At 52.9% G+C, this 26,522-nt stretch overlaps 3 protein-coding genes across 3 annotated transcripts; 1 reads left to right on the forward strand and 2 right to left on the reverse strand.

Moving 5' to 3' along the window:
• Window positions 1–5,058: 5,058 nt before the first annotated feature.
• LOC145419163 (histone H4-like) lies at window positions 5,059–5,370 on the forward strand. The gene has a single exon (XM_080287403.1). It carries the CDS (start codon window positions 5,059–5,061, stop codon window positions 5,368–5,370), a length of 312 nt encoding a protein of 103 aa, XP_080143529.1.
• Window positions 5,371–7,139: 1,769 nt separating this feature from the next.
• Window positions 7,140–7,511, reverse strand: LOC145419164 (histone H2A-like). Its single transcript, XM_080287404.1, has one exon. It carries the CDS (start codon window positions 7,509–7,511, stop codon window positions 7,140–7,142), a length of 372 nt encoding a protein of 123 aa, XP_080143530.1.
• Window positions 7,512–21,079: 13,568 nt separating this feature from the next.
• On the reverse strand, window positions 21,080–22,264 carry LOC145419165 (uncharacterized). Its single transcript, XM_080287405.1, has one exon. It carries the CDS (start codon window positions 22,262–22,264, stop codon window positions 21,080–21,082), a length of 1,185 nt encoding a protein of 394 aa, XP_080143531.1.
• Between the last annotated feature and the right edge of the window lie 4,258 nt (window positions 22,265–26,522).

Below are 26,522 nucleotides of genomic sequence, written 5' to 3' on the forward strand. Positions count from 1 at the left end.
TGCAAAAATCAAAGAAGATCTGTTAGAGCAGTGGTTAAATTCTAAGAATGTGGATTCTGATTTTGGTAAATTTAAGCAGATGATTTTGCTGGAGGACTTCAAGAGGTGTATTTATAAAGATGTAAGCCTATATCTCGATGAGAAAAGAATAGATAATTTGTCTGATGCTGCAGTTTTAGCTGATGAATATGTTCTCACTCACAAGAGATATTCTAGAGAAAAAGGGAAAGCTGAGAGTAAGTACGTTGCCTCTACTCAGAGTACAGGTAACAGGAAAGAGAATAAAGATGATGTTTCTCAGGAAGTAAATACCAGCTTCACCTCTAGATTTCAGAAAAGTAAATGTACTTATTGTAGTAAGCTTGGTCATACTACGGAGAGATGTTTCAGGAGACAGCGTGATGTGAACAAAAAGGAGTCTTTAAATATTCAGTCAATTGGTCTAGTGTCCACTCTTGAGAGTTCCCAGAATTCTTTAACTGAGTTAACTGAACCTGCTTTGAGGGGTAACTTAAATTCTCATGATGGAGCTCCTCTTTTGAGCAGTAACGTGGGTGACACTCTCAAGAGTTCATGTGCTAATTTCCTGTCTGATGGTTTTGTCAGTCCTCTGGACAGTAATGACAGGAAATCAGTTAAAATATATCGTGATACAGGTGCTTGCCAATCCCTTATGCTGACCAGTGTTCTAGGCTCTAATGTTAATTCCTCTGATGAAACTGTAATCTTACAAGGTGTAGGGAATAATTACTTCTCTGTCCCTCTGTGCAGAGTGAATTTAGAGTCTGGTTTTGTTAATGGTTCCGTTATGGTTGGGTTGGTTGAGACACTCCCAATGTCAGGTGTAACTTTCTTACTTGGAAATGATATTGGTGGAAGTCAAGTGTGTCCAGCTCCTCAGTTGTCTAGAGAGCCAGTGGCTGCGGCCCAGGATTGTGATGTCCCTGATGTGTTCCCTGCATGTGCTGTCACTAGGGCTAAGTCTAAAGTTACTGGTGATTTAGAGGATAATGATGATGATCATGTTATCCTAGCTGACACTTTTCTTGCTAATCTGGACCATTCACCAGATGAGGCAGTACCCCGTAGTGTTGATAATTTGTCTCGTCAAGAGTTGGTTGAGTTGCAGGTTGCTGACCCTGAGTTGAAAGGTCTAGCTAACTCTGCTTGCAGTGAAGAAGAGTCAGCCGGTGCTTCTACTTGTTATTATGTAAAGTCAGGAGTACTTATGAGGAAGTGGAGACCCTCAACAGCATCAGCCGACTGTGAATGGGAGGTTGTACATCAAGTTGTCATCCCTCGTGTTTGTAGGCAGGATATCATTAGAGTGGCTCATGATTCCAGTTTGGCAGGACACCTTGGAGTGAGGAAGACTGTGGCACGCATTTTGAAACACTTCTACTGGCCAGGTATCTTCAGGGATGTTTCCTGGTATTGTAAGTCTTGTCACACCTGTCAAGTTGTGGGGAAGTGTAATCAGACCGAAAAGGTTGCACCTCTAGTTCCCATTCCTCCTTTTGAGGCGCCTTTCACCCGTGTGTTGGTGGATATTGTGGGCCCTCTTCCTAAGACTTCTTCAGGATTTTCTTATGTGTTGACCATGATTGATATGGCTACTCGTTATCCTGAAGCCATTCCACTTAGAAATATCTCAGCAAAGAACGTGGTTAAGGAAATGCTAGGGTTCTTCACAAAGTTTGGTCTGCCCAAGGAGGTACAGTCAGACCGGGGAAGTAATTTCATGTCAAACGTTTTCAAACAGTCTCTGAAAGAGTTGGGCATCACCCAGATCACGTCTTCAGCTTACCATCCCCAGACCCAAGGAGCGTTGGAGAGATATCATCAAACACTCAAATCGATGCTCAAGAAATACTGTTTGGAACATCAGAAAGACTGGGATAAAGGTCTTCCATTCGTTGTGTTTGCTGCAAGAGAATCTCCAAATGAATCACTGGGCTTCTCACCTTTTGAACTACTGTTTGGCCATGAAGTAAGAGGACCCCTTAAGCTACTCAAGGAATGCTGGCTGTCGGAGGAAGATGACGTCAACCTGCTGGAGTATGTGATGAATTTCAAAGAACGGCTGTCCACTGCTTTACAGCTGGCGAGAGAGAATTTAGGAGCTGCTCAGGAGAAGATGAAGACTTGGTATGATAAGAAGTCCAGGTTACGCCACTTTCAGCCAGGAGATCAGGTTTTGATTCTGCTACCAGTTCATGGGCAACCTCTTCAAGCCAAGTTTAGTGGCCCTTATTTCGTGGAGAAGAAACTCAGTGATGTCAGCTATGTCATCGCCACACCAGATCGTAGAAAGAGCAAGCAACTATGTCACATCAACATGCTAAAGTTATATCACAGGCGGGACGAAAATAATCCAGTCTGCACTGTAGCTGTTCCACCCGAGTCTGCAAGTGAAGCTCTCCCATGCAGTATGAGCCTGAGTGATAGTTTGGGGAAGAATCCTGATATCATGAATGATCTCCAGACTAAGCTTTCTCATCTACCACCCAAGGAAAGGCAGGAGTTTTCGGCATTACTGCAGGAGTACCCGCAAGTGTTCCGTGCCACTCCAGGAAGAACCACTGTGTTGATGCATGATGTCGATGTTGAAGACGCAAAGCCAATTAAATTGCCTCCTTACCGTGTGAACCCAGTGAAAGTTCCTCTCATCCAGAAGGAGCTTGGCTACCTGTTGGACCACAAGATGATTGAGCCCTGTCAGAGCGAGTGGAGTTCTCCTGTCACTCTAGTCCCTAAGCCAGGTGGGTCACAGAGGCTTTGCATCGACTACAGACGTGTTAATCAGATAACCAAAACAGACACTTACCCTCTCCCTCGTGTGGAAGATTGCATAGACAAGATCGGAAAGGCTAGGTACATAAGTAAGTTTGATTTGTTAAAGGGATACTGGCAAGTACCTATGACTGAACGTGCTAGGGAGATCTCATGTTTTGTAACACTAGGAAAGGCTTTTGCATGTTCTGTAATTCCGTATGGTATGAAGAATGCACCAGCCACATTTCAGAAGCTCATGAATGTTGTAACAGAGGGTTTGGCAGGGTGTGTTGTTTATATTGATGATGTATTAATCTTCAGTGACAACTGGAAAGATCATCTATGCCATGTCAGTAAATTTCTTGACCGTTTAGTTCAGGCTAATCTTGTAGCTAATTTATCAAAGTGTGAGTTTGGTCAAGCTGAAGTTCAGTACCTTGGGTATGTAATTGGTGATGGACATGTTGCACCACCAGGAGCTAAGGTTCAGGTTATAAGTGATCTTCCCAGACCTAAAAGTAGGAAAGAGCTACAAAGATTTTTGGGAATGGTAGGTTATTACCGGAGATTTGTTCTTAACTTTTCTATTCTTGTATCACCACTTACAGACCTACTGAAAAAGGGAGTTGAATTCGTCTGGACCGATAACTGTGAATCCTCTTTCAACAAACTTAAAGCTATTCTATTAAGTCAGCCAGTGCTCGCTACTCCAAATTTTGCTAAGCCTTTTAAGATGGCTGTTGATGCAAGTGATACAGGAGCTGGGGCTGTTTTGCTGCAAGAGGATGATCAGGGTATTGAACATCCTGTATCTTATTACAGTAAGAAGTTCACTCCACCTCAAAAGAACTACTCAACTATTGAGAAAGAGCTTTTGGCCTTGATTTTGGGTTTACAGCATTTTTCATTTTATTTGTGTTCTGGTTTTGACCCCATAGTCATTTATACCGATCATAACCCACTGAAATTCCTTAGTAAGTTTAAAGATAAAAATCAGAGATTGACAAGATGGAGTCTACTTCTTCAGGAGTATTCATTAGACATACAACATGTCAAGGGGAAAGAAAATGTTATTGCAGATTGCTTATCTAGACTTTAGACAGATTGTTTTAGAGTAATAAGAAATTTCCTTTGTAAATTTCTTTTTCTTTGTGGGGAGGTGTTACATAGCCTATGATTTCATCATCCTTTGTGTAATTTTAACGCACAGTATGCTGCATGTTTGATCACGAGCGTGTTCTGCCTCAGTCCCCCCCTTCTACCGTTATAGTAGAGTAAGTCGTCCTTTCTGTTATTCAGTGCGGGATTGTCGACCGTTTGTCCCCATCGCTTCATTTGCGCGTCCTTATTACAAGTTGTATCAAGCTCTGCTGGCCCCTATATAATGAGCTCAGTCTCTGCATCATTGCCACTTAGATCTGCTCCTCATTTTGTTCACATCTCTGTCCTCCCCTGTACAGATATTATTATTGTGAGTGCTCAAGAAATCTCCAAACATCTAGCAGCTGTGTGTAATCTGAGTATAACCGTTGTTGCATTTTGTTCTTGTACTGTATAGCATAAGTTTAATTTGTAGGCCTAGTGAAGTTTGTAATTTATGTAGGGTTCTTTGTCAGTCATTTTTGATAATAGTTTGTATCTGTAATAATTTATCTGGCATTCACTGAGTATTATCTGGTATCTCATTTTATCAGGGCTGACTTAGATAAATTTACTCTTGCTAATTTCGTGTTAATAGAGGCTATTGCAGTTAACCATATATTTAACCTGTTTATTTGCCATTACATTATCCTTATGAGTCCTGAATGTTTTGTTGTTAGTTTGAGCATTAAACTTTAACTTGTAATTTTACCTAACTCTTTTGTTTTGGACCTGGAACTTTACGGGACAGTAGTGATTTTTAGCATTCTCACTTAAAGTGTACATTATCTTTCTCTGTTCCGTAACAATATATATACATATGTTTGTATCTATATTTACTTATTTTTATTTTTTTATTTATTTTTATTTTATTTTTTTTATCTATTTATTTTTTTTTTTATAAAGCCGAAGAAACAGACTGTGTACAGGGCGGCACGTCCGCGCTGTTCACACGGCCTGTCTTCCCCATTCACACCAAAGCCTAACTCCACCGACCGGGCTAATGTATGGCCCGGCCTCCACTATAGGTGGAGGAAATCTTAAAACGAACGAACGAACGAACGCGGGGTCGTCATCATTGTTGGTGCTGGGAGCGGAGTGGACACTCACTACTACTGGGTCTGAGCAGCAGCTGTAGACACTATGACTGGTCGAGGCAAAGGCGGCAAGGGTCTGGGCAAGGGAGGCGCCAAGCGACACCGCAAGGTGCTTCGTGACAACATCCAGGGCATCACCAAGCCTGCCATCCGTCGTCTGGCTCGTCGTGGCGGCGTGAAGCGTATCTCGGGCCTGATCTACGAGGAGACCCGCGGTGTTCTCAAGGTGTTCCTCGAGAACGTGATTCGCGATGCTGTCACCTACACTGAGCACGCCAAGCGCAAGACCGTGACCGCGATGGACGTGGTGTACGCCCTGAAGCGACAAGGGCGCACCCTTTACGGCTTCGGCAGTTAAGAGGGTGCATGCCTAACTGCATGGCACTATTCCACCTGGCCACGGCAAAGCACACAACAACAACAACAACCACCACCGAACCTCTTTTAGAGGTCCACACCTAATTTCTGTGAAAGAGAATGAATGAAGGCATAGTAGTATAAGTAAATGCAGACGTTGAGCAGGTTAGCTAGCACTTTTTTTTTTTTTTTTTTAAGGTAACGGATAGGAAGACATGTAATGCAACCCAACCAACTCTTACCACACCTAACATAACCAACCCTAACCTAACTGAACCATACCAAACCTCTCTCCCTCCCTCCCTCTCTCTCTCTCTCTCTGGCAGTTTAAAAAAAAAAAAAAGGGGGGGTTAGGCAACTGTCAATTTTGCCTCTACATCTTCTAATTTTAATGGACGTCTGCATACATATACATTATCACTTATTTTGCTGGGCCATTGCTTTCTCTGTCCCTCTGATCTCCCCCCCCCCATTTCAGGAAAGCTTTCTCCATACCTACCAGGACAATTTCCATCCTGTTGCGAGAGCATCTCCTCTGCTGTGCTCCGGGAGTCGCCTCCATAAATCGTGAAGGCAAATCCCACTATTCCAAGGTATTTCTGCCTTCATATGCACAAGCAGCAAACTTGAAGAATGCACCTAGAGAATAGAAGACATAGTCAGTCACGTCAGTGAGGCACCACCCACACAGTGCATGATATGAATGCCTAAGTGTTAGACAGACAGAATGTCTGCATATGAACAAGTTATCCCTTGAATTTGTCGCTGTCACGGCCGTTTTCTCTAAGTGCCAAAACCCACCAATCACCCATCGTACAAGCATTGCATCAACCGCCATACAACCGCTGAGGCCTGAAATCAAATTTAAATGGATCCGGTTGGTACTTGCACGACCGCTAGTGCATTATATAGAAGAGGTGGTCGACAAGGTGGCTGACACTCGCCTCCCAACAGCTTCACTAAGCAGGCCTACACCAGAGCTAGCAGTTCGATGGCTGCTGCTGCTGCTGCTGCTGCTGTTGATGATGATGATGATGATTATTATTATTATTATTAATCTTGATGATGATGATGATGATGATGATGAATGAATGGATGGATGAATAGATAGATTGTGGTTTTTGATTTTATAGGAACTAGTTGTTGCAATACTACTCCTAATGACGAGAGAAATGAATGAATAGTATTTTCTTAATTATTCCTCTTATTTGGGGGTGTTAAATCCACCATGGTCGTCACCAGACGGATAATATATATATATATATATATATATATATATATATACTGTTGAATACATCACCATATCCTCTGTCACTGAACGACTTTGTCCATTCCTTCGATGGTGGGAGAATAGCCATGATCATCACCTATGTTTTCATTCATCCACCCGGCCAGGCAGTTATTTAGGAGGCATAATTATACAGTACAGTATTATTATGTAGGTGCAGTTGGGAACGGGACAAGACGCTATGTAGTAATGGGAATATTATTATTATTATTATTATTATTAATCGACCTTCACTGATGTCAGTACCTTCTTACATGCAACCGAACGTAAATAAATATAGCCACAGACATATGCCAGCATTCAACACATACCACATTATACGCACATACATACAGACAGACACATACATTACAGTATACCAACACATTCATCCATACACAAAGATGATGATGTTGGGCAAAGTCTATTCTCTCTCAAGAAACGAATGTGGCTCCTAAAGAAGCCGATGGAGGTGAAGAAGAAGAAGGATTTCTTGGAAGTGTTTACTTCTTCTCCGTCTTCTTGGGGAGCAGCACAGCCTGGATGTTAGGCAGGACACCTCCCTGGGCGATGGTGACGCCAGAGAGGAGCTTGTTGAGCTCCTCGTCATTGCGGATAGCCAACTGCAGGTGACGGGGAATGATACGAGTCTTCTTGTTGTCACAGGCTGCGTTGCCAGCCAGCTCAAGCACTTCAGCTGCTAGGTACTCCATGACTGCAGCCAAGTAGACGGGGGCACCAGCACCCACACGCTCGGCGTAATTGCCTTTACGAAGGAGACGATGGATCCTGCCGACGGGGAACTGGAGCCCAGCCCTGCTAGATCGGGACTTGGACTTTCCCTTCACCTTGCCTCCCTTGCCACGTCCGGACATGGTAGTAGTATCGTCTTCGTCGTCACTGGAGTAGGAAGACCTTCAGGAGAAGACTAATGCGTCACCCGCCTTTGTTTGTGGGATATTCTCCCCACAGCATGGTGGGGAACAGGTAAACAAAAGAGCCCGTCAGGGAGATAGGCAAATATGGCTCCAAAATGGAGCATAGCAGGGACGAAGACTGGCAGACAGGGCAAGGGCGGCAGAGGAAGGGAACAAGGCGATGGTAGAGGCAACCCGATGATCAAGGAGGCGAGGGGGAGAGCGGTAGACAGGACGGCGCCGATGGAGAGGGTGCCGGCATGCTCAGGTGGAAAGCCCCAAACGTCTCGGTGGTGGTTCGCGGCCGGAATCTCCGATGTTAACAGAGGGCAGAGAGGGACGAGAGAGCGATGGACAAAACGGCGCCGGTGGATAGGGCGCCGAAGCTCAGGTCGAAAGTCCCGAACTCTGCCCTCAACCCCCATCTGACTCACTCCAGCTCTCCACAGCAGAAGGTGGAAGCGTGGAGGGTAGGCCCGGTCCTGGTGGTCAAAAGGGCACAACCCCGGTCCTGATGGTGATGGAGAGAGGGTCGTACACCGGGTATAAAGGGCGGAGGAGCCTCGATCTCCTGATGGACCGACCAGGGCACTCCCTATGATGGAAGGACAGGCCCGTCCCTCGGCTGGTACGGCTGCTGTAGAGAGCTGGTCCCGCCGGGAACAGCGGTGGAGGTGTTGCCTCGGCGAGAGGTGGACTGCGAGTGTCACCCGCCTTGTTTGTGTTTTGTTTGTTTGTGAGATATTCGTCCCAGTTTCCTGGGACACGGGCAAACAGAGAGCCCGTCAGAGGTGCGCACTACTTGCGCGAGCTTGCTTTATCGAGGTGGAGGGTAATCCCTTACCGTAGTAAGTAATATATTTAATGGAGCATGGGCAACAATGCCAGCAGCGTCCCTAAAGATATCACCAGTTCGGGCAAGGGCCGAGTCGAGCTCAGACCTGAGCCTGGTGGTGGCTGGGCAGTCCAGAAGATAATGCAAAAGGGGCTCCTCACAGCTGGAAAAGCAATGTTCACACGGGTCTGGCTCCATACACACAATTTGCTTGTAGCAAGGAAACCCAAGACGCAATCTTCGAAGTCGGACTACAATAAAATTAGGTAGACCTGGGGGGGGCAGCAGGAGGGAATAGGACGTGGCAGTAGCATACCATTTTGCAGAGCAAGAGCCCTCCGTGACCCAGAGCTGATGGTCCTCTAGGGATAGTCTTCCTATGGTGGCAGTGAGAGTGCGGATGAGGTGCGAGAGACTAGGTCGTAGTGGAAATGTGATGTCTGGAAGATCACAAGCTGAGCGCGCAGTGTGATCAGCACGCTCGTTGCCACTGATTCCCACATGTCCCGGGAGCCAGTGCAGGTTAATCGTTGCGCCCCTATGGACAAGAAGTGATGCGAATGTATGGATCGCTGTTAGGAGGAAGACGTTGTCATGCAGCGAGAAAGATCGTAATCTCTGAATCGAGGAAAGAGAGTCTGTGTGGATTATGACTCGGTTGCGACGATGGTGGTGAGCATGGCGCAAAGCACCCAGGATGGCCGCAAGTTCCGCCTGGAAAGCGGATACACCTGAGGAGAGTCGCCAAGCTTCCACTATTTGCCCAGTGACAAAGGCTGCTCCAGCTGCGCCATTGGGGGAAACAGAGCCATCAGTGTAATAGATGGCTGAGTCTGGTAAGGCCAGAGCTGCCACCCTACTGAGACCCTCCTGGCGAAGGAGTGCTGGAATCGAGGAGCGGGGTTTAGCCTCCGATGGACAAAAAATATTAAAAAGAGGAGGATCCCATGGCGGTGGATCAACATATCCGGAAAAGGGGGAGTCGGGGTCTTGACAGAGGCTCGCCGCAGCTCCCAGTCCATGGATGACAGCGACCGTGTTGCGAGCCCAGTCACGCTGAGGGGCCGGCTCGGGTGGGCGGCCGAGAAGGCGTTTTAGGAGGGCAGTGACGGGCAGGTGAGGCAGGCACTGGATCATCTTCAGTGTGACGATTGCCGCTCGTAACATAATGCGATGGGCCAGAGACGGCACCCCGCCCTCCATACGCAGATTTTCAATCCGGGTCCAGCGTGGAGCACCCAGCATGATGCGGAGTGCATCGTTCTGGATGACCTCCAGAGATCGAGACACTGGTGGAGTGAGACCAGTTAGACAGATGGCACCGTAGTCCACCAGAGACCGGATTGCGTGAATATAAAAGGTCCGGAGGACAGAAAATGATGCCCCCAAACTCCGCCTGGAGAGGTATCTGAGAGCAGCCATTCGGGTGGAAGCACGTTCCCTCAGATACCGTACATGGCAAGCAAAGGTGAGGCCCCCATCTAGCCAAACCCCCAGATACTGGTGGACGGTGACCATTGAGAGCTGATGACCTCCAAGCAGCAGTGGAAAGTCGGGGGGGCGGAGGCCAAAAGGCAGACACTTCGTCTTAGCAAAGTTGATTTTAAGCCCTAGCTCGTTGCACTTTGCGTGTAACCGAGAAAGGGCCAAGTCTGCCTGTTGAAAACAGTCTCTCCGTGTAAACACGAGGGCCAGATCGTCAGCGTAACAGAGTAGAGTTATGCCAGGCCCATATTCAACAAAAGGAGCTCCTCCATCAGGACATTGAAAAGGATAGGGCTCAAAACGCTTCCCTGGGGGTGCCATTGGTATGCGGGTGAAAAGGGGAGAGGTGCCCCTGAAAGCGGACCCCCGCAGTGCGGTCACTAAAAAATCCCGGACCCAGGATATGAGCCTGCCCCCTACTCCCCTGGCTGCTAGAGCTGCCAAGATAACGGTGGGGTTCGCCAGTTCGAATGCCTTCTCGAGGTCGAGGAAGATGGCCATCCCCCGTCCGCCCCTCAGCTCCCCAAGGAATGATGCAAGGCAGTGGGTGGCACTCCTGCCTGGGTGATATGCATAAATCCTTGGGTGCAGCGGTCCCAGCCGCCAAGCAAGATGAGCCCGCACAACCCTCTCAGCTGTCTTTGCAAAGCAACTGAGCAGGGAGATGGGGCGCATGGCAGTGGGATCGCGAGGTTTCGGAATCGGGTGGATGACCGCCATCTTCCATGACCTCGGCAGACGCCCCTCAGACCACGAGAGGTTGAGCAAATCAAGCAGATGCTCTCTACCGCAATCTCCAGCATGACTTAAAATGGAGTACGTGACCCCATCGAGCCCCGGTGCAGTGTCCTCCCGGCGCCTCAGCGCTTTTTGAAGCTCTCCGCTGGTGATGGGACAGTCAGCGGGGTCAGGTGTATTACACGCCGTCTGAATGGCCGCAATGCGAGAGGCGGACAGCTGCACTTGTAAGGCTCGGACAGACTGCGGGAGATTGGAAGAGGCTGAGCGGTCAGCGAAATGCTGGGCAAGACGGCTGGCCTCAACGGCAGGGTCAGGGTGGGAGGGCGGACGAGGAGGACGTGGATCGGAGATGGACCTGATTCTCCCCCACATCTCACGGAGTGTGGAGTGAGAATCTAGGGTGCGACACCATCCGATCCACGCCTCCTCTTTAAGGCGACGCTTTTCAGTAACCACATGCCGAGTCACAGCAACCAGGTACCGGCGGTGCGGAGATGTTCGGCGCCGCCGGTACTGCCTGCGTGCTGCATTCAGCCTATGGTTCAATTCCCTGACCCTGTCGCAGTAAAACCAGCCGTCCCGGTAGCATCTCGCCGAGCGCCGCTGCAAAGGAATGGCAAGAGAGGTAGCGTGCGAAAAGATATTTGCTGCTTGATTTGCCCGGCTCTCGAGGTCTGAGGCGAGAGAGGATGTCGCAAAGGCCGCCGTGAGAGCACGGTCAAAGGCCGCCCAATCCGCCTTGCGTAGATCCCATCGTGGTGTGGGAGGCGGGGGAGGGGGGCGAGAGGCAAGCCAACAAGAGTAGCGAAGTGGTCACTCGCAAGGTGTGGGTGGAGTGACCATGACGCCAGGCCTGACAGAGGGGTTGAGACAAAGGAGAGGTCGAGGCGACCTCCTCCAATATGAGTGGGCTCTGTCGTGTTGTTTAGGAGGGAGACACCACCCATCTCCTCCAGAAGTAAGGAAATGTGCCGTCCTGCTTCACTGGACTGAAGAGGGGATGACAGAAGGGCGTGGTGGGCATTGAAGTCGCCCCCAATGTACACTGCCCCCCTGGCAGCTTGGGAGAAAAGTTCCCCCAACTCCAGGGTGCTCCTCTGGCTTCGGTATACATTGTATACCGTTAGGGGCGACGTCGCCAGATGGAGAACCACGCCCTGAACCTCCACATCAGGTCCACAGAAAGGAGGGGACTCACAATCCGTGCACGCGATGTGGTCCTGGACCAGAACGGCACATCCCCGTGTAACGCCACGAATATACGGGAGGAGATGGGTGGTGTATCCCGAGAGATGGAAAGTGGAATTGCCTGGGAGCAGGGTCTCCTGCAGGAGAATGACATGAGGGCGGTCCCGTGCGGCCGCCTCCTGCAAAAGGGGGAGCTTGCTCCGTGCTCCCAAGCAATTCCACTGGAGGAGCCTGAGAGAGCGGTCTACTGGCCGTCCGGCGACAGTTGCGGACAGTCGTTCTCCTGCAGCAGTGGTGAGGCCCTGTCCATCACTTTGGACCCTGATGGTGGTAGGGTTTGCCCCAAACGATGACGCTAACGAGGCAGCTGTGCGGTGGAAGACAGCGCATTGGGAGGTCGTGGCTTTACCCTCTTGGACGGGCGAGCTGTCCTGTGCAGTGTGGGACGGGGTCGCCCTGCCGAACGAGCTGGGCGGCGAGGGGACAGAGGAGCACCTAGGCTCGCCATCTTCCTTTCGATCGCCTGGTCCACTAGGCGATTGGCAGCTTCGGCAAGGGGCTCTGTTGGGAGAGGGATGTCGAGGGTTAAGGCGACTGTTTTGGCGAGGGTCAGCACCAGTTCCGTGGCAAAGGTCCTGAGCTCCTCCGTTGTGAATGAGATCACCGGAGGAGCAGGAGCGGTTGGTGGACTGGGTGTGGAGCCAGGCACTGGTGGTGGAACAGGCAGTGGCTGGCTGGTCTCTACAGGTGGAAGTGCTGGCGAGACAGGCGGCTGCTGGCGGTGGACCTCGGCTGTGGTCTGGACCACAGTCAGGGCTGAGGGCAATGGAGGGAACTCCTGGTCGCTGAGAGGTGGTGGGCGCTGGATGAGAGGGCGGCGCTGTTGGCCCCAGATGAAAGTGCCGGGGGGAGCTGGAGTGGCGCTGGTGGCCTGGCTTTCCTTTACAAAAGCAACCTGCCTCTCTCGACCCTGGTTCACTCGGTGAACCCGTGCGGGGCAGCTGGGGTGCCAGGCGTGGTGTCGTCCGGAGCAGTTGGGGCACTTGGCCGCAACTGGTTGCTTCGCCTTGTACCGCTGGAGACACTCGGCCGTGTCGTGGCCGCCACTGCACATGCCGCAGATGATGGGGCGGTTGCAGTTGGCACGGTGGTGCCCGTAGCGCTGGCAGCGGTAGCAACGGAGAGGCTCTGGGGTGAAGGGGCGAAGGTGATATGTTCCCCAGTTCCCCAGGTCTATGGCAGGGATCAGAGGACCCCGCAGGGTGACAATGACCTGTCGAGTCTCCTCTCGGGTCCGCGTGTTTTGGCATCGGGTTGCCTCCTCGACTTGAGGGTGGTGAAGGAGAATCTCTATGGGCATTCTCAAGGAATAGCCCATGACCACTGCCTTCGTAGACTGTTGACCAGGCATCAGCTCTACTAGCTTTACAGGGCAGGCCTCGTCCTGCAGGGCTGTTCTTAAGAGGTCGTAGGCTCCCTCGTCCTTTGGCACCAACACTGAGCTTCCATCCCGACCCATGAGATTGGAGCAGCGTAGCCCTGGCAGGTGACGCTCTAGTGCAGCCACGGCGTCATAGCTCGTCGCATGCCCGTCCTGGACCGGCACACGGAAAGCTGGAAATGCAGAGCGGGGAGGCGGACGCACAGCTACCGACACGGAGGGACGAGCAGCAGAGGGATCCCTGAGGGGAGGCCCAGTGCACACTGCCGGAGAAGGGCCGTTTCCCTGGCGAGCACGCTTCGATCCCTTGCGTGTCACGGGGGTGAAACCCTCATCTCCCTGCAGAGCGGGATCAGCAGAGGGGGGGAGCTGAGTCGCAGCAGGAGCCTCCGAAGTGCCCCTGGTGGAAGAGAGAGATGGTGGAGCAGGTGTAACCTCCTCCATAGCCTCATGTCGGCGGGCCGCCTTGGCAGAGCGGGTAGAGTCACCACGCAAGCGAGGTGCCACTCTCGTGGCTGCTGGGGTAGAGGGGTTAGCACCCGCGGCCTCGTGAGCTGACGAGAGGGAGCTCGAGTCAGAGCAGTGACGCTCCCTCTTTGTGCCTGTGGCAGGGCACGGGATGGAGGGCCTCGACTGAGGAAGCGGGAGGCGGGAATGCCCCTGGGGCCTAGGGATGCTGGATCCCTTCATGCTCACCGGAGCAGGCCAAAAAACTCTGTCAAAAACACACACACACACACACCTCACACACACACACCTCACACACACAACCACTCAAAAAAGCACAAGCAAACAAAAAACAGCAAAAGTGGCCAGGTCCCTACAGTGACGGGCAACCTATGCTCCCCGCCCTCTAAAGGGCGATGGGAGGCCCCGCCACTGCCCCTTTCGGGTCTTCCCTACTCTAACAGAGCCGCCCTCACCGCCTCCTATAACCAGGCCCTAAAGGCCCCCCGTCATGGAAGTGCCCTAACGGCATCCCTTCAGGGTTCGGCGTCGTACTACGGTGAGGTACACTAACGGCAGGCCCAAAAAAAAAAAAAAAAAAAAAAAAAACACCCACACACACAGTCACCAACACACACACACTCCCACTCACACCCAGGCAATCTGAGACTAAGTCTCGGAAAAAACCTGGAAAACGGGCAAAATTCTTCCTCAGTGCCAGAGACAAAGTCTAAAAGAGGCAAAAAAACGAGCAAAACAGGCGAAAATCGTCAAAAGTAAATGAACCAGAGTTCAGAGCTCGAGCGAAATCGGCCAGACCTCCTCACCCGACAGAGTCTGAGCTAGGAGTGTCGTCACCCGCCTTTGTTTGTTTGTTTGTGGGATATTTGTCCCAGTTTCCTGGGACACGGGCAAACAGAGAGCTCGTCAGAGGTGCGCACTACTTGCGCGAACTTGCTTTAGCGAGGTGGAGGGTAATCCCTGACCATACTAAGTAATATCTTTAATGGAGCATGGGCAACAATGCCAGCAGCGTCCCTAAAGACATCACCAGATCGGGCTAGGGCCGAGTCGAGCCCAGACCTGAGCCTGGTGGTGGCTGGGCAGTCCAGAAGATAATGAAGAAGGGGCTCCTCACAGCTGGCCAAGCAATGTTCACACGGGTCTGGCTCCATACCCACAATTTGCTTGTAGCAAGGAAACCCAAGACGCAATCTTCGAAGTCGGACTACAATAAAGTTAGGAAGTCCTTGGGGGGGCAACAGGAGGGAATACGACGTGGCAGTAGCATACCATTTTGCAGAGCAAGAGCCCTCCGTGACCCAGAGCCGATGGTCCTCTAGGGTCAGTCTTCCTATGGTGGCAGTGAGAGTGCGGATGAGGTGCGAGGGACTAGGGCGTAGTGGGAATGTGATGTCTGGGAGATCGCAAGCTGAGCGCGCAGCGTCATCAGCACGCTCGTTGCCACTAATTCCCACATGTCCCGGGAGCCAGTGAAGGTTAATCGTTGCGCCCCTACGGACAAGAAGTGATGCAAATGTATGAATCGCTGTTAGGAGAAAGACGTTGTCATGCAGCGATAAGGATCGTAATCTCTGAATGGAGGAAAGAGAGTCTGTGTGGATTACGACTCGATTGTGACAATGGTGGTGAGCATGGCGCAATGCACCCAGGATGGCCGCAAGTTCCACCTGGAAAGCGGATACACCTGAAGAGAGTCGCCAAGCTTCCACTAGTTGCCCAGAGACAAAGGCCGCTCCAGCTGCGCCATTAGGGGAAACAGAGCCATCAGTGTAGTAGATGGCTGAGTCTGGTGAGGCCAGAGCTGCCACCCTACTGAGACCCTCCTGGCGAAGGAGTGCTGGAATTGAGGAGCGGGGTTTAGCCTCCGATGGACCAATAATATTAAAAAGAGGAGGATCCCATGGCGGTGGATCAACGTATCCAGGAAAGGGAGAGTCGGGATCTTGACAGAGGCTCGCAGCAGCTCCCAATCCATGGATGGCAGCAGCTGTGGTGTGGGCCCAGTCACGCTGAGAGGCCGGCTCAGGGGGGCGGCAGAGAAGGCGTTTTAGGAGGGCAGAGACAGGCAGGTGAGGCAGGCACTGGATCAGCTTCAGGGTGACAACTGCCGCTCGCAACACAATGCGATGGGCCAGAGATGGCAGCCCACCCTCCATACGCAGATTGACCAGTCGGGTCCAGCGTGGAGCACCCAGCATAATGCGGAGGGCATCATTCTGGATGACCTCCAGAGATCTAGCGACTGGCGGAGCAAGGCCCGTCAAGCAGATGGCGCTGTAGTCCACCAAGGATCGGACTGCGTGTGTATAAAAGGTCCGTAGGACGGAAAATGATGCCCCCAAACTCCGCCTGGACAGATAGCGGAGAGCAGCCATGCGAGTGGATGCACGCTCCCTCAGGTACCGAACATGGCAGGCAAAGTTGAGACCCGCGTCAAGCCAGACCCCCAAGTACCGATGTGCAGTGACCATGGAGAGCTGATGGCCACCGAGTAGCAGTGGAAAGTCTGGGGGGCGGAGTCCAAATGGCAGGCACTTTGTCTTCTGGAAGTTAATTTTTAGGCCTAACTCAGCACACTTGGCATGGAGCCGAGAAAGGGCCAAGTCTGCCTGTCGGAAACAATCCCTTCTTGTAAATACGAGGGCAAGATCATCTGCATAACAGAGGAGGGTGACGCCAGGCCCATAATCGAGAGTTAAGAGCCCCTCCATAAGGATATTAAACAGGAGGGGGCTTAGTACGCTCCCCTGTGGCGTGCCATTTAAATGTTTGCAAAAGTGTGAGAGGTGCCCCTGGAACCTGACCCCTGCGGAGCGATCCGTAAAGAAGTCCCTGATCCAGGCTAAAAGCCTGCCTCCCACACCCCTGTCTGCAAGGGCAGCCAGAATAACTGTAGGGCTGGCTAGTTCAAACGCCTTTTCAAGGTCGAGGAAGACGGCCATCCCCCTTCCCCCTCTCAGTTCCCCAAGGAAAGACGCGAGGCAGTGAGTGGCACTCCTACCATGGTGATACGCGAAAATCCTTGGGTGCAGTGGTCCCAGCCGCCAAGCGAGACGAGCCCGCACAATCCTCTCAGCCGTTTTTCCAATACAGCTAAGGAGGGAGATGGGGCGCATGGCGGTAGGATCACTAGGCTTAGGAATCGGGTGTATAACAGCCGCCTTCCACGACCTTGGCAGACGCCCCTCAGACCACGAGAGGTTGATCAGATCAAGTAGGCGCTCGTTGCCGCAATCCCCAGCATGTGACAGCAGTGAATACGTGATTCCGTCCAGTCCAGGCGCAGAGTCCCCCCTGTGGTGCAGTGCTTTTTGAACCTCCCCGCTGGTGATGGGACAATCAGCTGGGTCTGGCCTATCACAGGCAGCCTGAACTGCCGTGGCACGAGCAGTGCATAGCTGAGCCTGTAGAACCTGGACGGATTGCGGGAGATTGCTTGAAGCAGAGCGATCCGCGAAGTGCTGAGCAAGGCGGCTGGCCTCTGCGGCAGGATCAGGATGCGAGGGCGGCCGAGGAGGACGTGGATCGGAGATGGACCTGATTCTCCTCCACATCTCCCTGAGTGTGGAGTGAGCATCAAGGGTACGACACCATCCAATCCACGCCTCCTCCTTGAGGCGGCGTTTCTCTGTGGTGACGTGTCGCGTGACAGCCACCAGGTACCGACGGTGTGGAGATGTGCGACGCCGACGGTACTGCCTGCGTGCCGCGTTTAGCCGCCGGTTCAATTCCTTGACCCTGTCGCAGTAAATCCAGCCGTCCCGATAGCACCTCGCGGACCGACGCTGCAGGGGGATAGCAAGAGAGGCAGCCTGTGAAAAAATACTCGCCACCTGATCTGCTCGTCTCTCGAGGTCTGAGGCGGGAGGAGATGCAGCAAAGGCCCCAGCTAAGGCCTGTTCAAACGCCACCCAGTCGGCCCTGCGGAAGTCCCACCGCAAAGGAGGGGGCGGCGTCGGTGGGAGTGGAGCAGTCGGCAGAGTGACCTCTAGGGCAAAATGATCACTGGCGAGGTGTCGGTGCAGTGACCATGTTGCCGAGCCCGCAAGGGGGGAGGATACAAACGCCAAGTCCAGACGCCCCCCGTCAATATGTGTGGCCTCAGTGGTGTCGTTTAGTAGGGCAACACCACCCACCTCCTCCAGTATTAAAGAGATGTGTCGTCCTGCGTCGTTGGGCCGAAGAGGCGAAGAGAGCAGGGCGTGGTGGGCATTGAAGTCGCCCCCAATGTACACAGCTCCCCTGGCAGCTTGGGAGAAAAGTTCCCCCAACTCCAGGGTGCTCCTCTGGCTCCGGTATACATTGTATACCGTTAGGGGCGACGTCGCCAGATGGAGAACCACGCCCTGAACCTCCACATCAGGTCCACAGAAAGGAGGGGGCTCACAATCCGTGCACTCGATGTGGTCCCGGACCAGAACGGCACATCCCCGTGTAACGCCACGAATATACGGGAGGAGATGGGTGGTGTATCCCGAGAGATGGAAAGTGGAATTGCCTGGGAGCAGGGTCTCCTGCAGGAGAATGACATCAGGGCGGTCCTTTGCGGCCGCTTCCTGCAAAAGGGGGAGCTTGCTCCGTGCTCCCAAGCAATTCCACTGGAGGAGCCTGAGAGAGCGGTCTACTGGCCGTCCGGCGACAGGTGCGGACGGTCGTTCTCCTGCAGCAGTGGTGAGGCCCTCTCCATCACTCTGGACCCTGATGGTATTAGGGTTTGCCTCAAACGATGACGCTGACGAGGCAGCTGTGCGGTGGACAGAGCATTGGGAGGTCGTGGCCTGACCCTCTTGGACGGCCGAGTTGTCCTGTGCGGTGTGGGACGAGGTCGCCCTGCCGAACGAGCTGGGCGGCGAGGGGACAGAGGAGCACCTAGGTTCGCCATCTTCCTCTCGATCGCCCGGTCCACGAGGCGATTGGCGGCTTCGGCAAGAGGCTCGGTTGGGAGAGGGATGTCGAGGGTGGAAGCTATTGTCTTTGCTAGGGTCGTCGCGAGCTCTATTGCAAAGGTCCTGAGCTCCTCCGTTGTGAAGGAGATCACCGGAGGAGCAGGAGCGGGGGGTGGACTGGGTGTGGAGGCAGACACTGGTGGCGGAATGGACATTGGCCGACTGGTCGGTACAGTGGGAAGTGGTGGCGAGACAGGCGGCTGTTGGCGGTGGACCTCTGCTGTGGTCTGTACCACAGTCAGAGCTGAGGGCAATGGAGGGAACTCTTGGTCGCTGAGAGGTGGTGGGCACTGAGTGAGAGGGCGGCGCTGTTGTCCCCAGACGAAGGTGCCTGGGGGAGCTGGAGTGGCACTGACGGTTTGCTGCTCTTGCACCCACGCAACCTGCCTCTCTCGGCCCTGGTTCACCTTCTTGACCCTCACAGGGCAACTGGGGTGCCAGGCATGGTGTCGCCCTGAGCAATTGGGGCATTTTGCTGTCGTCGGCTCTCCCGCTTTGAGCTGTTGCAGGCACTGCTCCGTGTCGTGTGCCCCACTGCATATCCCGCAGATGATGGGGCGGTTGCAGGTGGCGCGATGGTGGCCGAAACGATGACACCTGTAGCAGCGCAGCGGCTCGGGCGTGAAGGGGCGGAGATAAAACACCCCCCAATTGCCCAGGTCGACCGATTTTACTAGAGGTCCCCGCAGCGTTACACGGACCTGCAGCGTCTCCTCCCGCGTACGCTGATTTTGACAGCGTACTGCCTCTTCGATGAGGTCGTGTTGGAGTAGGATATTCACCGGCATACGCCGGGGATATCCCATCACCACCGCCTTTGTTGTATGGCCGCCTTGGGGCAGCTCGACGATCTTGACGATCGGGGCCTCCTCCTCTGCCACTGCTTTCAGGCGAAGGTACGATCCCTCTTCGGTGGGGATCAGCACACAGCTTTCGTCGCGACCAAAGCGATTCATGGCCGCGAGGCCGGGCAGGTGTCGCTCCAGAGCCGCTACCGCGTCGTAGCTGGTGCTGAATCCTTCCTGAAGAGGGACCTGAAAGGCCGGGAAAGCAGAGTGTGGAGGCTGAGGAGCCGCAACTGTGACCGAGGGGCGTGGAGCGGGGGGAGGCCGCCAAGGCCCTGGAGGCTTCGATGCTGGTGGCAGTGCGTTTCCCTGCGGAGCTCGCCGTGTTTTACGCTTCACAGGGCTGAAGCCTTCATCATCAGGAGAGGCAGCAGGTACAGCAGAAGGGGCTGCAGGTAGTGTATGCTCCACTTGGGGTGGCTCATTATGGCTTGTTGCGGTGGTAGGTCCCAAAGGAGCAGAAGGTGGCGTGGCAAGGTCAGGTGTCAGGCAGCAAGGGGCCTTGGGAAGAGAGGTAGCCTTACGGGTTGCGCCAGTGGCTGGTAAAATGGCAGAAGCATCTGAAACTCCCTCCATCGCCTCATGTACACGTGCAACCTTGGCCGCACGTGTGGAAGTGGAAGGGGGGAATGAGGCGTCATTCTCAGGATCAGGAGAGAGCCTTGCAGGCCTGGAAGGGGAGGCGACAGGGGCCTCGCCAGACGTCGACGAGCGAGAGCTGGCATCAGATAGATGCCGCTCCCGCTTCGCACCTGGCACAGTTGCAGGGCCAGAAGGCCGCTGCTTGCGAGACTTAGGAGAGGAGTGTGGGCCAGTAGTCCCGCCAGGCGTCGACGAGCGAGAGCTGCCATCCGACAGACGCCGCTCTCGCTTCGCACCTGACACAGTAGCAGGGCGGACAGGCCTCTGCTTGGAAGACAAGGGGAGGGCTTGCCCTGTGGGCCTAGGGACCTGGGTCCCCTTCATGGTCTCCGCCAGACAGACGCAAACACAAACACTCACAGACACCACTCACACACATATACCACACACCCACCAAAACAGACACACAAAAGAAAAGCACGGCAAAAAAAAGGCCCTACAGTAGAGGGGACCTATTCTCCCCGCCCTCTAGAGGGCGACGAAGGAGACCCACTACTGCCCCGTGAGGGACTTAACCTAACCCTAACAGAAAAGCCGCCCCCAACGCTTCCTATAACCGGGCCCTAAAGGCCCCCCCTCATGGAAGTGCCCTAACGGCACCCCTTCAGGGTTCGGCGTCGTACCACGTTGGGGGACACTAGCGGCTGGCCGTGAAAAAAAAAAAAAAAAAAAAAAAAACGCACCCACACACACCCACACACAAGCAAGCAGGGCCTATCTGTCAGAGACAGAGTCTCGCCCAAAACGAGAGAAACAACTGAAAATTGTTCTCAGGCAAAAGGACTAAGTCCAATGAAGCCAAAGGTTCGAAAAAACTCCCGAAAATGTCACCCGCCTTGTTTGTTTGTTTGTGTGATATTCGTCCCAGGACGTACTGGGACACGGGCAAACATGTGAGCCCGTCACAGGTGCGCTATGCATGCGCAGCTATATTATCGTGGCGGAGGGTAGCGACTGACTACCCGAAGTAATTGTGAAAAAGGAGCACGGGCAACTATGCCAGCGGCATCCCGCACCTCATCTTCGGATGGGACGTATGCCCCACTAGGGAGAGACCTGAGAGCAGAAGTCACAGGGCAATACAATAGATAGTGCAGTAGAGGCTCCTCCGACCTCTCTAAGCAGTGTTCACAAGTGTCTGGGGCCACTCCTTTTATCTGGTTATAGCATAAATATCCCAAACGTAAACGCCGCAGCCTCACTAGCAGACGATTCGGTAAGCCCAGAGGTGGCTGCAATGGTGAATAAGAAGTGGCACTGGCATACCAAGTGGCGGATCGTGAGCCTTCAGCGACACATAGCCTATGTTCCTCCACTGAGTGATGTCCAATAGTCACAGTGAAAGATCTAATGATTTGAGCCTGACTTTTGCAGAGTGGGAACGTGACAGCAGGGAGAGTACAGGCAGAGCGCGCAGCCTCATCTGCCATCTCATTCCCCAAGATGCCAACATGACCTGGAAGCCAGTGAAGGATGATCGTGGCTCCCCCACGGACAAGGAGAGAAGCTACAGTGTATATGGAGGATAACAAAAAAATGTTGTCTTTGAGGGAGAAGGAGTGAAGGCGTACAATAGATGAGAGAGAGTCTGTATGAATAACCACACGGCTATATCGGCGGTTGTGTGCATGCCGTAAAGCTCCCAGAATAGCAGCGAGCTCTGCCTGGAAGGGAGACGCCCCCTGGGACACCAGCCAAGACTCCACCATGTCACCAAAAACAAAGGCCGCTCCAGCAGTGCCATCAGCTGCCACAGAGCCATCAGTATAATAAACTGCTGACCCTGCAGACCCTAGAGCAGCTACCCGGCGGAGACTATCCTGACGGAGGAGAGCTGGGATGGTATTGCGAGGCTTCCCACCTGCTGGATAAACACACCGGAAGAGGGGAGGCTCCCAAGGTGGTGGTTCCTCGAACCCGTAGAAGGGCGAGTCAGGGACCTGGCATATATCGGCAGTAGCACCCATACTATGTATCATAGCAACCGTGGCACGGGCCCAGTCCCGCCCAGGGGCCGGGTCAGGAGGGCGTGACAGAAGCCGCTTTAGTAGATAAGAGACTGGGAGATGTTGCCTGCGGTGCACAAGTTGCAGAGAGGTCGCTGCAGCCCGAAGCATAATGCGGCCTTTCAACGATGGGAAACCGCCCTCCACTCGCAGATTCACCAGTCTGGTCCAAGGGGGTGCATGCAGAATGATGCTGGAGCCTCATTCTGCACGACCTCCAGAGACTGAGAAACACTTGGGGCAAGACCCGTCAGGCAGATGGCACTATAGTCCCCCACAGACCGAAGCGCGTTGACATAGATCGTGCGCAGCACATAAAGAGGCCCCCAAACTCTTCTTTGAGAGGGAGCGAAGAGCAGACAGACGTGTCTTTGCCCGCTCGCGCAAGTACCTGACGTGGCTCTCGAAATTGAGGTTGCTGTCTAGTCGCACCCCAAGATACGTGTGTACTGCCACGAGAGACAGCTGGTGGGCACCAATCAGAAGGGGAAAGCGGGGAGGCCTAAGGCCAAAAGGCATGCATGTGGTTTTACCGTAGTTAATTTTTAGGCCCAGCTCCGCACACTTTCTATATAGCCGTGCAAGTGCAATGTTGGCATGTTCGTAACAATCCCTCCTGGCTATGACGAGGGCCAGATCATCGGCATAACACAGGAGGGTAACGCCGCGCCCATAATCCTCAGTAAGTAGCCCCTCCATGAGGATATTGAAAAGGAGAGGGCTCAAGACACTCCCCTGGGGGGTGCCGTTTAGGTGGGTATGAAAGGAGGAGAGCTGCCCCTGGAAGCGGACCCCCGCAGTACGCTCATGAAAAAAGTCCACAACCCATGACAAGAGCTTGCCACCCACTCCCTTGTCTGCAAGAGCCTGAAGTATGACTTTAGGGCTCGCCAACTCAACAGCTTTCTCAAGGTCAAGGAAGACCGCCATCCCCACTCCACCCCGAAGTTCACCGAGGAGAGATGCAAGGCAGTGAGAGGCACTTCTGCCAGGATGATAGGCAAATATCCTCTGGTGAAGCGGACCTAACCTCCATGCCAGACGCGCCCGCACAACCCGCTCAGCCGTCTTGGCAATACAGCTGAGCAGCGAGATGGAAGCATGGCACCAGGATTGTTAGGCTTCGGGATGGGGTGGATGACAGCAGTCTTCCACGACCTCGGCAGACGCCCCTCAGACCACGAGAGGTTGAGCAGAGCAAGAAGCCGCTCCTTACCACAATCTCCCGCATGCGACAGGATGGAATAAGTCAGCCCATCAAGGCCTGGAGCAGTGTCCATTCGATGCTGCAAAGCTGCCAGCAGCTCCCCCACTAGTGATGGGGCAATCAGCTGGATCAGGACGGTCACAGGCCGCCTGAATAGCCTCAACACGAGAGGTGGACAGCTGCTCCTGAATGGCCAAGATGGACCGCGGGAGATTGCAGGACGCAGAAGCGGTCTGCAAAGTGCTGAGCCAGGCGGCTGGCCTCTGCGACAGGATCAGGGTGTGAAGGTGTGGACGGGAGGGGCGTGGATCGGAGATGGACCTAATCCTCCTCCACATCTCACGGAGTGTGGAGTGAGAATCAAGGGTACGACACCACCTAATCCACGCCTCCTCCCTAAGGCGGCGCTTCTCCGCGAGGACATGGCGAGACACGGCAGACAAGCACCGGCGGCACGGCGAAGTGCGGCGCCGCCGGTACTGTCTGCGAGCTGCATTTAGCCTCCGATTCAACTCCCTGACCCTATCACAATAGAACCAGCCATCCCGGTAGCACCTCGCAAAACGCTGCTGCATCGGGATAGCAAGAGATGCTGCTTGCCTAAAAGCATCAGCAACTTGCTCCGCTCGACCCTCGAGGTCTGCTGCAGGGGCAGATGAGAAGGCCTTTATCAGCTGCTAACGACTTTGTCGGCATGTGCTACCCGCCCACTTATCACCTCATTTCATAAACTTCACCCATTCATCACCTCATTAATAAAATTTACTCATCATTCCTCCTACCTCTTTTCCTGTCTTCTTCTAATTTCTCTTTTATTACTAACCCCTGCTCTTTTGTGAATTCGGAGATACTTCCGGGACCCCCCCACTACCTTGTTGGGGCCACGGCCATAACAGTAGTCGGGGGTCCAGGAGATATAGCCGTGCACTTGAGAGACTCGGCCTTTTTTGTTCTCCTACTTCCTTCCCATCTTGCTAGTGATAGATTGGCTAGGACTTCGGTCCTAACAATCTGGAACCACCCTGCTCTCACAACAAGTTTAGTGATCAGGGTAACGGCGCCAACACCTCATCCTGCACACCCATTGCACCCCGGGATCTGTGCAAAAGTGTGGTGATTGGTTTTCTTCCCCCTCTTTTTATTAACGTCATGCGCTACACTCCCCCCCTCCCTCCCCCTTGATTAATGATGGCTTTCTCAGTTAAGTTTAAATGTACCCTCCCCTCCCTGCCTTCAGACCCTGGTCAGACCTTTTTTTGCATCACTGAAACTCCCTTTGTTAACCTTTTTTCTAGTGCAAAAGACAAAGTCATTAAGATCACCTTGGCCTCTCAGGCTCATCTTGATTCATACCTCTCCCCCAGTAACCTGCCCAAATACTCCCAAGCTGGATATGAACTGATCTCAACTCCTGAGCTAAAAGCTGCCTGTACAATAATTGCCCGTAATGTTACCAAATATGTTCTCAGACACACCGATGATGACCTCATGACTGAACTGTCCCTGAAAAACGACATTCACGCCACACACATTGTTCGCTTTGACAATTCAAACAACATCAAGATTCTCTGTGCTTCACCTCAAGAGGTACAGAAACTTCATTCACACGGTGTCAAAGCGTTCAATACAATCATCCCACCCAGCAACCTTAGACTCGAACAGTGGTTTGATCTTGCTCAATGCTTTAGATGTTACCAGTATGGGCATCCAACTCGATCATGCAAAAAAACTCAAATATGCTCAAAGTGCTCTGCCCAAGGTCATTTCCATACAAACTGCACCAGCACTACTACTAAATGTATCAATTGTGGCGAAGGACACATTGCAATCGCCGGAAACTGCCCTATTAGAAAAAATCTACTAAAGGACGTAAGGGCTAACAGCCAGCCTGCACAGCATATCAACACGCCTCAATCATACACAGCACCCCAACAAACTTCATCCACCATGTCATATGCCCAAGCCACTCAGAACTCACAGCCCCCAACCCAAGCATCCACCACTCATCCAACATCCACCAACACCACCCCTCCCAGTCCATCTTCCATTTCACCCTTCCCCCCCAACGTTACCGCAGTTGTCATGTCCGCCCTAGCCCAAGCTCTGTACTCTGATGTGCCCTTTGCATCCCTTATCAATGATGCTCTAGCCGCCAACAATATGTCCACCATTGTCATCCCCCCTTCATGGCACACAGCCAAGAAATCGCCCCACATCTTCACCCCCCCTTCACAGCAAACTGGCAACACCTCAGTCCCTCCTACCTCACCCCCTCCCATCCCCTCCACCTCTCATTCGTCATCCCCCTGCACTTCCAACCCACCCACCACACCCACTCACCCTAAACCTCATCCCACTCCTGCATCCTCAAAAGCACTCCCATCTTCCCCCCCTCACCATCCCTCCCCTCCTGCTGATTCACGTCATCCTAACCAAACCACCCAGCCCCCAACCCCATCTCCCTCCACCAGCACAACCCCTAACCAACCTAACCCCATGCCCCGCCACCCACCCCCACCACCCCCTCACCTGCGATCGAGATCGCAGCGTCTCTGCAAACGCAAGGCGGCTGACTCTCCCGAATCCCCCTCCTCCCTCTCCCCTTCAGTTCACACTCATCAATCACGCTCCAGAAAACGCAGTGCCCCCCCTCCCAAAAAGAGAACCCCATCCTTCTCCCCTGCCTCACCCACAAATACCACATACATAGCCCATTCAGACTCAGTTCAACACGATCACCATCATGCTTAAAATCATCCAGTTTAACATTAGACACTATTACGCAAACAGGCACCTACTTACTCAACTCATTCACGAACACGACCCAGACATAATATTACTCAACAGCACTTGCACCAACAACACCAGAAAAATCAAACACTATGGCTACACTACACTTCAAACCGACGAGGGTCCACACGACGGAGTTGCTATCATGATTAAAGGCACAATTAAACACGACTTCATCACAACATGGACACACAGACATTTCCTTGCAGTTAAAACACACACTACTCTTGGCCCCCTCATAGTCTCCACCACATACACCAGACCCAACACTGGCATCCCCTTCACAGACATAAACAGACTCTTCAACAACACTGCACCAACACTATTCATTTCAGATCTAAATGCACAACACGGGACATTCCAACACAACAC

The sequence above is a fragment of the Coenobita brevimanus genome, chromosome 117 (assembly GCF_032717465.1).
Source record: "Coenobita brevimanus isolate Jiangsu-jjx chromosome 117, ASM3271746v2, whole genome shotgun sequence".
NCBI lineage: Eukaryota > Metazoa > Arthropoda > Malacostraca > Decapoda > Coenobitidae > Coenobita > Coenobita brevimanus.